The sequence below is a fragment of the Phascolarctos cinereus genome, unplaced genomic scaffold (assembly GCF_003287225.1).
Source record: "Phascolarctos cinereus isolate Bilbo 61053 unplaced genomic scaffold, phaCin_HiC Scaffold_726;HRSCAF=1367, whole genome shotgun sequence".
Lineage (NCBI taxonomy): Eukaryota > Metazoa > Chordata > Mammalia > Diprotodontia > Phascolarctidae > Phascolarctos > Phascolarctos cinereus.
The window spans coordinates 158479137-158491183 of record NW_027556098.1 but is presented as its reverse complement, the minus strand read 5'-3'; the positions used below and the strand labels follow the sequence as shown (position 1 = coordinate 158491183).

General features: G+C 35.9%; 1 protein-coding gene across 1 annotated transcript in view; it reads right to left on the bottom strand.

Annotated features, from left to right (window-relative positions):
• Window positions 1-12047, bottom strand: part of THSD7B (thrombospondin type 1 domain containing 7B) — a 1079744-nt gene that overhangs the window by 22474 nt on the left and 1045223 nt on the right. The window contains 2 exon segments of the mRNA XM_021009415.2: window positions 6313-6472; window positions 11900-12045. Of these exon segments, the coding sequence (XP_020865074.1) occupies window positions 6313-6472; window positions 11900-12045 (306 nt within the window).

Below are 12047 nucleotides of genomic sequence, written 5' to 3'. Positions count from 1 at the left end.
AGATGAAGAGCACAGGTGTAAAGGTTAGACTTGCCAAAAGAGCCTTCAACTAGGGCAAAGCTCTGCTATGCCCCAAGGCACCAAAATATGAAGGCTGCAAAAATAAATGATTTTGAAAAGATTATGCAATTTTAAAATTTGTTATTTTTGTGTGGTTAAAATACATTTACAACTTCAGCAGTGATGAAGTGACTGAGCTTCGTACCTAGTTAGCATGAATAGTGAGCTTAAAAGTTGTTACATTGGTGCTTGTGTTACTCATTGGTTCAGTACTTCCAGACTCTCTCTGAGCAGTGGTCTGTATATCACTTGTGACTCAACATCTCAATGTCTCCCTCACAAGCCCAGTGTCTACTCTCACTGATGACTGAATTTGTTTTAAGTACATCTTTTTCACCTTATTATTTGCAACATGGGTTTTCGGTGGATAGCAATATTGTTAATTATAGCTTTGCTTGTCAATAATAATATGTATATATATCTATATATCTATATCTATATCTATATCTATATCTATATCTATATCTATATCTATATCTATATCTATATCTATATCTGGGTGTATATACACATATATGTATATATACATACGTATATACATATCTATGTATCTGTCTATCTATCCATCTATAGCACCTACTTTATGCCAGGCAGTGTGCTAAGTGATTTATAGTCATGTATCTCATTTGGTCCTCACAACAACCCTGGGAGGTAAATACTATGATCCCCCCCCATTTTATGGATGGGGAAGCTGAGGCAAAAGTCTTTAAGTGACTTGCCCAGGGTCACATAGCTAGTAAATAAATCCAGAGGCTGGATTTGAATTCAGGTCTTCTTGAATTCAGACCTGGTACTCTATTCAAAAGGCAATCTAGCTGTCTCTGAGAAGAAATATAATCTGTTTTTAGTACCCATGGGAAGGTACAGAAACAGAAATTCTGATCTATAGGGAAAAGATATTTGAAGAATCTCATGGAATCTGTCTTTGGTCATATTGGTAATGTAGGAAATAAAAACAATATAAATTGATATACAAAAAAAGTTTAATGGATTAGGACCCAACTTGGTATGGCATGTGTGATTTTAGGATCTATGTATCTCATTTAACTCTTTTATTGATTTGAAGAGACCATTGATAACAAATAAGCCTGTGGTTGAATTCTAATTACATTTTGACAAAAGTTAGAGTATCACAATCCAAATGAAAATCAATTCCATAGAATATATCTCTAGTATAATTCAATTTAACATGAATTTGACATTTATTAATAATTTATAATTGTCATAGATTATAAATATAAAATTATGATTACAATAATAAATAATTATATTTATATAACATTCTAAAGTTTGCAAATTATTTTATGTTATCTTATTTGATCCTCACAACTTCTATTTGAGGCAAGTCCTATTTAAATGCACATTATATGGATGAGGAGATAGAGAAGTTCAGTCACTAGTCCTAGATCACATAACGTGGAAATATCTGGGTTGAGTTTTGAACCCAGTTTTTATTTCTTCTAAGATCAATGTCCTATGCATGCTACCTCCCACCATTATCTCTTCCTTCTACCCTGTTTCATGAAAAAAAATATATACATATATACATATGTATATATATATATATATATATATATATATATATATATATATATATATATATATATATATATCTTCTTGCAAAGGTAAACCCCTCTAAATGCTCAATTGATCCTATTCCATTCTGTCTTCTCAAGTAGATTGCCCCCTCGATCATCTCCATGCCATTTTAGTGTCTACTTCTCTAGTTCCTACAAAGATGTTCATGTATTCTTCATCCTCAAAAAGCTATCATTTGAACCATTCATCACCACTAGCTATCGTTCCATATTTCTCCTTCTTTTCGTGGTTCTACTCATTGAGAAGGCCATCAACAGTAGATGTCTCCACTTTCTTAGCTTTCACTCTTTTCTCAATTTTCTGCAGCATGGTTTCCATCCTCATTATTGAACTGAAATTGCTCTCTACAAATTTACTAAATTTAATGGCTTTTTCTCATTGTTTATCCTTTTTGACCTCTGTAGAATGAAACAATCAAGCAATCTATTCTCCTCTCCTCCACTCCCCTCCCTTCTCCTCCCTCTTTCCCTCCCCTACTTTCTCCTCTTCCCTTCCCTGTTCTCTCTTCTCTTTTCCTTCTAAACTCTTCTGCGTGGTGATCTTATCATCTCCAATGAATCCAGCTGTCTTTTTCTATGGAAATTATTATCTGATCTATTTGTCCATCCCTAAACTTTCTCCTAACATCTGCATTTGCATATTTAAATGAATGCCCAGTAGACATCTTTATTTCTACGTGTTGAAAGCTGAACTCATTATCTTTTCCCCAAAACTTTCCCATCTTCCTAATTTATCTATTACTTTTAAGGGTACTAATCTTCAATTCACCCCATCTATATCTTTGTATACAAAGTTGCTTGCATGTTTCTTCCTTATTAGACTGTGGACTCCTTAAGGGCAGAGACCATTTTGTTTTTCTTTTCTTCATGTCACCAGTGTTTAGAATATTGTAGATGCTTGTTTAATAAATTCAGCTTCAGACATTTACCAGCTATTTGAGCCTGGACAAGTCACTTAACATGTCTTTGACTCAGTGTCCTAAAATGTGAAATGGGGTTAATAATAGCACCTACTTCCCAGTGTTGTTTTGAGACACAAATGAGATAGTTTTTGTGAAATGTAGACTGAGCACAGTTCCTAGAATGTAGTAGTCACTTAATAAATCAATCCATTCTTGCTTCCTTCCTCCCTTCCTCCCTTCAATCTTTCCTTCCTTCCTTCTCTGTCCATGAAAGGCCTAGTATTTTCAAACTACTACCTTTTTGGTTGGGGTCACTAAAAGGAAATAGAACATCAACCCTATCCTCAAGAATTTTCCTATTTAATTTGAGGGATGGCTAAGATATATAAAATACAAACAACAATGACACAAGGTAAATGAAAAATAAAAGTAGAATTAAAGGGATAGTTTTAGCTCTGGTTACTATGAAAGAACATGAGTTGATTAATAATCAGGTGAACTTGATTTCCTTCAAGCATTCATTTCTTTATTGATAAATCAGAGGGGGCTGGGCAAGGGTATGGAATAAACAAAACATTCTTGGATTTTGGCAAGGCATTTGAGAAATTTTCTCAATGGACAACATGAAGAGATATTAGCTAGGAGGTTGTCCACTTAAGTAGATCTTAATGACTTTCACTGGATTTGGAACTGGTTGAAAGACTCATCCAAAGGAGTGATGGTCAATGGATTTATTTCAATCTAGAAGTAAGGCTTTACTGAAGTACCCTTGGGTAATCAGTCTTTATATCTCTTCTGTCAAATAATTTTAAAGTCACAGATGATATAAATAACAACTGTGGACATGACACAAAACTAGAAAAGACAAATAATACATTGCCTACAGAATTATTTTTTCAGAATTTTCCAACAAGCTTGCATGATGGAACTAAACAAATATAATGAAATTTAATAGGAATATTTTTCAAACTTGGATTAAAAAAATAATTGTACCTGTCAATGACAAGAGGACCAGTACCTAGACAACTACATCTGTGAATAGACCTTTGGATTGAAGTAGGCAGGGATGTTTCATATTAGACACCATTATGACATGGTAGGCTAAAAAAAGCTGTAGTTTAGGGCTGCATAGTGTTAAAAAAGAGGAAGGTGTGTTGCCCTTGTATTCTGTATTGGTCAGATCACATCTAGAATAGTATAAAACTTTGAATACCACATTTTAGGAAGTATATTAACAAGATAAAAGGCTTTAAAAGTGGGCAACCAGGATGACAAGATGACTTAAAGTTATTTCATACATTTGCTTAAATGAACAGGGATAATGTCACATAGATATTTAAATATTTGAAGGAAAAAGGAATAGATTTATCATACTTTGCTTATAAGTACAGAATTAGGAATAATGGTAAGAAGCACCAGGTACAGATTCTGTCTTGACTGAGATAAGGAAAAAACTTCCTAACAATTAGAGCTAGTCAAATAATGGAAGGGATTATCTCAAGAGACATTAAGTTCACAGATAACAGAGATCTTCAGTGAGGGCTATGGGATCTTTCTTTGGAATGTTGTTTTGGGGGTGCGCCTCCCTAACTTAGATGTAGAGTGAGATTAAATCACCTGTGAAATCCTTTGAGGTTCTGTGCATCTAAGAAAAAGATAGCAGCTAGTTTGCAAGAGCTTTCAGATCAGGCTGGCCCTGCTAGGAAGGATAGGTAGGAAGTTGGTCTGAGATATATAATTGTAAAGAATGCTACTGTAAGTTTAAATGCATTGCTAAAATACACTGTGGACACATAGATAAACCAATGTTGAGAGGTGCATGGGCCTTCATAGATTGATCTCTTAATGGAGATGCTGCAGAAGTGATTTGTGCTTCAGATATAGGCTTAGCTAGGTGGTCTTTCAATATCTTTCTGTTTTGAGATTCTGTGATTTTGTAATTTCAGTGGAGCGGTCCAGGTGAAATACCAGAAGTCAGAAGAGAGAGAAAACATTTCCAGCTGGGGCAAAAATCTAATAGGCTTCACAAAGGAGGAGATTTCTTGTGCTCAGAGTCATGAATCAGAAAGAAGTTTAGTTGTAGACCACCTAGGAGAGGTTTTGAACTTGAATATTTCATGGAGAAGGTGACACCTGAGTTGAAATACTTGACGTGAGGGAAATATTTCAACAGATAGAGATGTTAGGGGAAGGAAGATGTCCACCCTAGGAAGGGGTAGGAAAGGTAATAAAAGAAAGTCAAGGAAGTATGAAAAGGAAGCATGAGAATAAAAGACAATTGAGTATTACAGCTTGGTTGGAACATAAAATATGTGAAGAACATTACGTTGTAGAAGAAGGTTGGAACCATATTGTAGGGGATGATGAGTAGCAGAATAAACCATTCATGTAGACAAAGCAGCTGGAATAAGAACATTCTTTTCTAATAGTAGTAGTAACAAAAATTCAAGATATTTGTAAGTAATTTAATTTTCAAAGGTATACAATGGCAATATAATAAGGGAGAAAGGGAATAAGCATGTATATAGCACTTACTACATGCAAGGCCCTGTACTAAGTGCTTTACAAATATTATATCATTCAACCCTCACAATCCTATGAGATAGGTGCTATTATCATACCTATTTTATAGTTGAGGAAACTGAAAAGTGACTATTAAGTGTCTGAGGCCAGATTGGAATTTAGGTCTTCCCGACCCCAAACCCAGCACTCTACACTGTCCCACCTGGATGCCTACAACAACAACAACAACAACAACAACAACAACAACAACAACAACAACAAAGTTGACGATGACAAAAATCTAAGTCAAAAGCAATTGGAAAGAAATGAGAAGTTTACTAATATGGAATATCATTTAGCCCAAATAACTGTTTTATAGTACAATTGGGTGTAAACCTATAGTAGAAAGTACATTTTACCCACACTAAAATTTCTGCTTCTTATATTACTACATATATAGAGCTAACCAGAGTTACCAATATATTCCTTGTTTCTCACTGACATTTCTAGACCTTCCCACTCTGCTACCATCTCTCAGCATAAAAACATGTTCCAATATCTATGTAATGGATGTTCTAGAGCTACTCTCTCAACCCGTCTGATGAGTTGAGTTAAATCCCACCTTTTCAGTGATTCTTCCTCAGGGGTTTGGCTGGTTCACTCTCTCCTGATTCGCTCATTACTGGAAGCCCCATTCCAACTGATCAGAAGGTTTTAGTCAGGTTTCAGAGGGTGTGGTCAAACACCCCAACTAATCAGACAGACTTCTGTCATACCCAGAGCAATGTTCAGGCTTTATTCACAATAGGAAACAATTGAGTTATGTTCTCATCGGATAAGTGTATCAGGGCTCAGTGGATTAAAGTGATTTCAATCTACCCTTACATATATATATATATATATATCCTTCTATATGTATACACACACACACACACACACACACACACATACACACACACACATACACACACATATATATATCCTTCTATATATATAAACACATATGTGTGTATACATATACTCACATGTCTATATATGTATATATGTGTATATATATCACATGTGTATGTCTATATATATTATGTGTGTGTTGTATATATATTATACACATATATACACATATATTATATATATGAGAAGTTTAAAGTAACTATGAATTTTTAATTTCAGAAGTTAAGACCTTTCCATAGCTATTGTCAAAGTCAAAATTGAGTAGCGAATTAGCACACAATGTTTCAGAGACTGCTTACCTGGGCAAGGCACAGAGCAAGGCAGCTGTAGGACACTGTCTTGGGGCAGCAGCTCTCCACATAATGTGTTTTCTACTTGTTTGGCAGTGGGAGAAACTGAAGCATTGTGGACCACACAAGACAGGTTTCGAAATTGAACTCCATCGCCACAGTCTCCACCCTATGAAAGTTTAATTATACAATCAGCCATCAGCCTCTGTCATATTTGCGGTTCCTGCCACCTCTTGCTTGGGAAAATCCCAAAGTTCTTTGCACATTTACGAAGCCTTCCTCCCCTGGGGAGCCATCTGTCAACTGCTGACAAAAATCTGTACAGAGCAATGCTGCCCAGCTGAGTTGGATGGGTAGAGAAGCTGAGGCAGGAAAATGAAACTGCCAAGGAATTTAAGTAGTCAAATAGAATGACTTGCATTGGAATCTTGCCAAGACTGACTAGAAATGGAAACCACATAGAATTTGTCTTGGTATTATATGTGATAAAATGGTCTTATCCCTAATCACTTCTCATGAGAACATGTACAACCACAGGATATGAATTTCTTTTTTACCTTTCTTGTTTTCATTTTGGAAGGGAATTCAGGTTCTTGTACTGTGGGTTAGGTTCACATTGCTAGGGCAGCAAAACCCTTTTCTTTCTGCAGTAGTAATCAGTGTACAGCAACATGTCCTATCATTTACACATTTTTTTCTTTTATCCGTCAGACAGTTCATATCAGATAGTACAGGAAGTAACACATCAGGGCAATCAATCAATCAATCAATCAATCAACAAACATATATTAAGTACTCACTATTCACCAGGTTTGTGATAACTTCTGTGTTAGACAAAATGAAACCTCCTATGTTCAAGGAGTTTGCACTCTATTTGGGGAAGACAATGAGTGTCTCTATACAAAATAAAAACCTCTAGTCTCTCACCTCCTCCTGGTTATCCTAACTCACCACTATCTTTTTTCTCTTTGTAATCTGACCCTACAGTTAGTTTACCCACAATTGAATCCAACATATCTCATCCTTCCATTGCTCACACTCTACCATATTCAACCTTGTGTTACCTCTTCTATTACACACCTTATTTGCTTCTACTCCTAAGCAACTGAATGCTATGTGAGGAAGTCTGAAAAATATATGAATTGGCTTTACTACAAACTTTACTTAATTTAAATAAATTTACTTAAAATTAATTAAATTAATTAAACTTAATTGTTTAAATAAATTAAAATTTACTTAATTTAATAAAATTTACTTAACAACATTATTATCTTTCAATGGGAAAGTTTGAAGAAGTCATGAGTTCCTCATCTCCCCATCTGCATTTCAAAACTCTTTTGCATCTTTATTTATCCTTTCCTCCTTTCCTCTTCTACTTCTTTCATCCAAAAACAGATGTTTTCTAGGCAACCACTAACTCCTCTCAATTATTCCATTCATTCCAGACTTTCCACTTCCTTTAGGAGTTTGCTTTGTTGGTCATTCTATCATTCAGTTTGTCTGGGTATCTAGCAGATTCCTTTTATTCTCTCTTTGTCTGCTTGTCTTTTTTTTTTTCTGACTGTTTTTATTCATTCTTCACCTATATCCTGGCTCCTACACCACTACCTTCAAGCATTTATAAGAATGGATTTCTTTTTGTCTTCAAAAATATTCCCCTGACTCTAGTATATCATCAAGTTATTTTATAGCTTATTATTTTCACTGTAGAGTCCTAAAAACAATCACTAACATTTACTGGTTCCACTTTCTCATGATTCATTCACTCCTCAGTCCCTTGTAGTTTGGCTTACAACCTCACCATTCTCCTTAAACTTACCTCTGAATTGCTAAAACCAATGATCTTTCCTCAGTTCTCATTATCCTAGATTTCTTGGCATCATTTAATACTAATAGTCCCCCTCTATTTCTGGAAATTCTTTTTTTTTCTCCTCCCAGTTATCTTTCTCGGTTTTCTTCCTTATCTAACCATTCCTCCTGTCTCTTTATTGGGTTTACCATTCTCCTAAAGTACTATCACATACTGGATAGAATGCTAACTTTGGGTTCAGGAAGATCTGACACATTCTAGTTTTATGACAAGAAACAAGGTCTCAAAGTCCCAAGCAATATTCTAAGATAGTAAAATATAAATATTACCTATGTATCATTGGAAAGAGTTTTCACACTGGGAGGTCCCTTTACTGATAAAATCAGGTACAGTCTACCACCACCCCTTGAAAAAGATCCTCTATTATTATGTCCAATTCATTGTTCCACTCTTGTCCTTTCTATATATTCTCTGCCTTGGAGATTTCATGATAATCCCTCAAATTTCAGTCCTCTATTTCTGTTTGTTTCAAACAATGCCCTCAATATGTATCTGAATATCAGAAACTCAAACACAAAATAGCCAAAACTGAACTCTGTCCCTAAAGAATGTTTCCTTTCCTCAACCTTCACCATTTCTATAGATGGTACAACCATTCTCCCAGTCATAGAGGTTTGAAAAATAAGAGCCATCATTAATTGTTCTCTCCTGCACCATTCCCTTCTCTGTACTTCAATTTCTACCACCCTAGTCCAGGATTTCTTCCCCTGATTATCTTGATAGCCTTCTAAATGGTCTCCTTATAACAAATCTCACCGTTCCTCAATCTATCTTTCACATAGTTACCAAAGTGACATTCCAATTGAAAAGATCTGCTCATGTAACACCTGAAAACCTTTAGTGGCTCCCCATTATATGTGGAGGTTATAGAAAATGGCATTTATGGCCTCTGAAATTGGGATCCAACTCATCTTCACAGGCTTATGACAAGTTATTATTTTAGTGGAACCTATGCTCTAAGTAAAATGGACTACTAGCTCCTCCTGTTGCCACATTAGCTACCCTTCCCATGCCTGGAACCTTGTCCCTCTTAATGTCTTGCTTTTAATGTTCTCATCTTACTTCAGAATTCAGTTTAGATCCTACCTCTTCCATGAAGTCTTTCCTGATCTCTGCAGCTAAAAGTGTTGTCCCCCTGTCCCCTTGTCCCCTTGAAGCCTGAAAGAGTTAGTGGACTTAGAGATGCAAAAAAAAAATTGAAAGATGATGACAACTTATTGATTTTTTTTCTGTCTGCTTATGTCTGTTCATGATAAGGTATAATTTCTATTGGGGATGGACTTGGGAGTGATAAAAATACAAAAAGAAAAGAAAAAAAGAACATCAATAAAACATTCAAAATACACAGGAGACAGAAACAGGATAATTTTTATTACTCCTTCAAATTTAATGGATAGTGTTTTGTTTGTTTGTTTGTTTTAGGCAATTGAGGTTAAGTGACCTGCCCAGAGTCACACAGCTAGTGTCAAGTGTTTGGTCTGAGGCTGGATTTGAACTCAGGTCCTCCTGACTTCAGAGCTGGTGCTCTATCCACTGCACCACCTAATTGCCCCTACTGGATAGTTTTAAAGAACAAACCATATGCAACAGAAATTCAAGGTTTTGTGCACAATTCTCATTTTTCCTCTTTATATATTGGAAAGTTTGTGTTTGCTGATGATTATTATATTGGTAACAAAAAAGAAAATTAAATAATGTCCTAGAATACTTTGTCTTAATATCTTTTACTTCCATCAAACCCTACTGTCATTCATCTGAGTAAATAACAATAATAATAACTTTTATTTAGTACTTACTATATTACCAGGCACTGTGTTAAGTGCTTTTACAAATATTATCTTATTTGATCATCATAACAAACCTGGGAGGTAGGGGCTATTATTATTCCCATTTAACAGATGAGGAAACTGAGGCAAAAGAGGTCCTAATCTTTGTAAACTTCTGACTTGTCTAGGGTCACACAGTTAGTTAAATGTCTGAGGTCATATCTGAACTCAGATCTTCATGACCAAGCCCAATGCGCTAACCATTGTGTGTAACCTAGCTGCCTACATGTTAAATTCTCCCTGCCTCTAGTAGAATATTAGCTCCTTGAGGTCAAACACTCAGCTAATACGTGTTCGAGGTCCTCATAACTCTGAGGGAGCCCCTTGTGGACTACTCCACACTGCCTTGCACAGAGTAGACTTTTAATAAAATGTTTGTTGAGCTAACGTGAACTGCATGACAGCAACAGGATCTATGCATGACCAGCATTCACGAGTGTCAGCTTGAGCAAACTGCTTGATACCTGAAAGAAAAAGGGATGCTACAAAAAAAGGGAAATGAGAAGCCAGAACAATGAGAGAAACAATGGGAAGGAGGGGAGTTAGGAAACTTTCCCCAGGTCTAACCTTTAATGGAGGTACCTGAAAGGAGAAAGTAAAGCTTTCTGAAATCCCTGTTCTCTATGGCCACCTTCTCCTCAAAACCAGCAGCAGCTATTCAGAGGCATGAACAGAAATGTGAGGCCTCCATTCCATTTCTCTAATTGCCTGGGCTTCCAGGGAGATCTTCCTGGCATTGCAAAATAGTCAAAGGAAAAATGAGCTTATCCTTACACACAATTTGAATGTATTTTAACTAGTTATGTTGCTAAGGTCTTAGGTAATTAATAGTGACTTTCTGGGAGGAGGGAAGACTGCCAAATATGAAAGGCTTTCTTTGCTCTGAGACCCATTAAAATACATGGATGTTTGTTTTTTTGTGTGTGATTTTAATAGCAAATTCCAATGTAATTCCAATAAGATTTCCAAATTGTCTGTGGGTGAGTACATTCTGCACTTTGGAAAAAATGCATAATCAGAATTAATTGTTAATTAATTTTAAAGTATGCTTTACTTCAAAATATGATTGGAAAGCTAAATCAGTAAGAGAAGAATGGGGGCAGGGGGAGGGAAAGAAATCAATGCATTCATAAAGAAGCCAGAGCAGAAGCTGCATGGGGCCCTCTGCTGACGCAGCAGAACCAGGATGCTGTGTGGTGATATATTGCAGTGTTGCTAGGCATTTATATTTCAGGCCAATAAAAAAAGTAATCATTGAGGAAAATGCAGTAATCTTGCTTCATGTAATAACTTAAAAACATAACATTCATATATTTTTGGCTTTCTGGCCATATGCTGGGCCATGTCTAAGCTTAAAAATAAATGTGTGTATGTATACATACATGTATGTATGCATATTTGCATACAAATATACACATAAGTATGCATGAATTTATCTCTAATCTATAGATATCTAGATATCTCTATTGATATCTTTCTATAGATGTCTCTATAGAGATATCTTTTGCTCTCTCTAAATGTACATACAGATGCATACACATACACATGCATACTGTATGTACATTTCCTCCACAGCAGGATTTTGCTTAATTAGCTAATACTTTGATATTCCTCATGAGCCTGGAAAATCATGTGCAATTCATGTGAAAGCCAAATAAATTGGAAGCCCCAGGCCCCAGCTTACAATTAGAACCTAATGAATGTCTATTTGCTTTACTGGCAGTGGCATTCTTCATGAAGTGTGCTGACTTGCCAGCTTTTTTTCTGTGAATTCAACTGCATTAAAAATATGTATTTTGCCAGGTCCCTGGTGATGCAAAATGTATTCCATCAACATGCTGCTGAAGTATTTGGGGATGTCATTGAGAAGTACTTCTTGAGGCATCATTAGGTGACCTACCTCCAATTTACAAGGTGACCAGTCCCCCATTACCCAACTGTAACAGGGCTTCACAGGACAGGTTTTCTGCTGGGTAAGCTGCATGGGGCAGGGTCGTCCTTCTCCTTGAGCTGGCATAATGATAAACCTTGTCCGGCTCATTCGACCT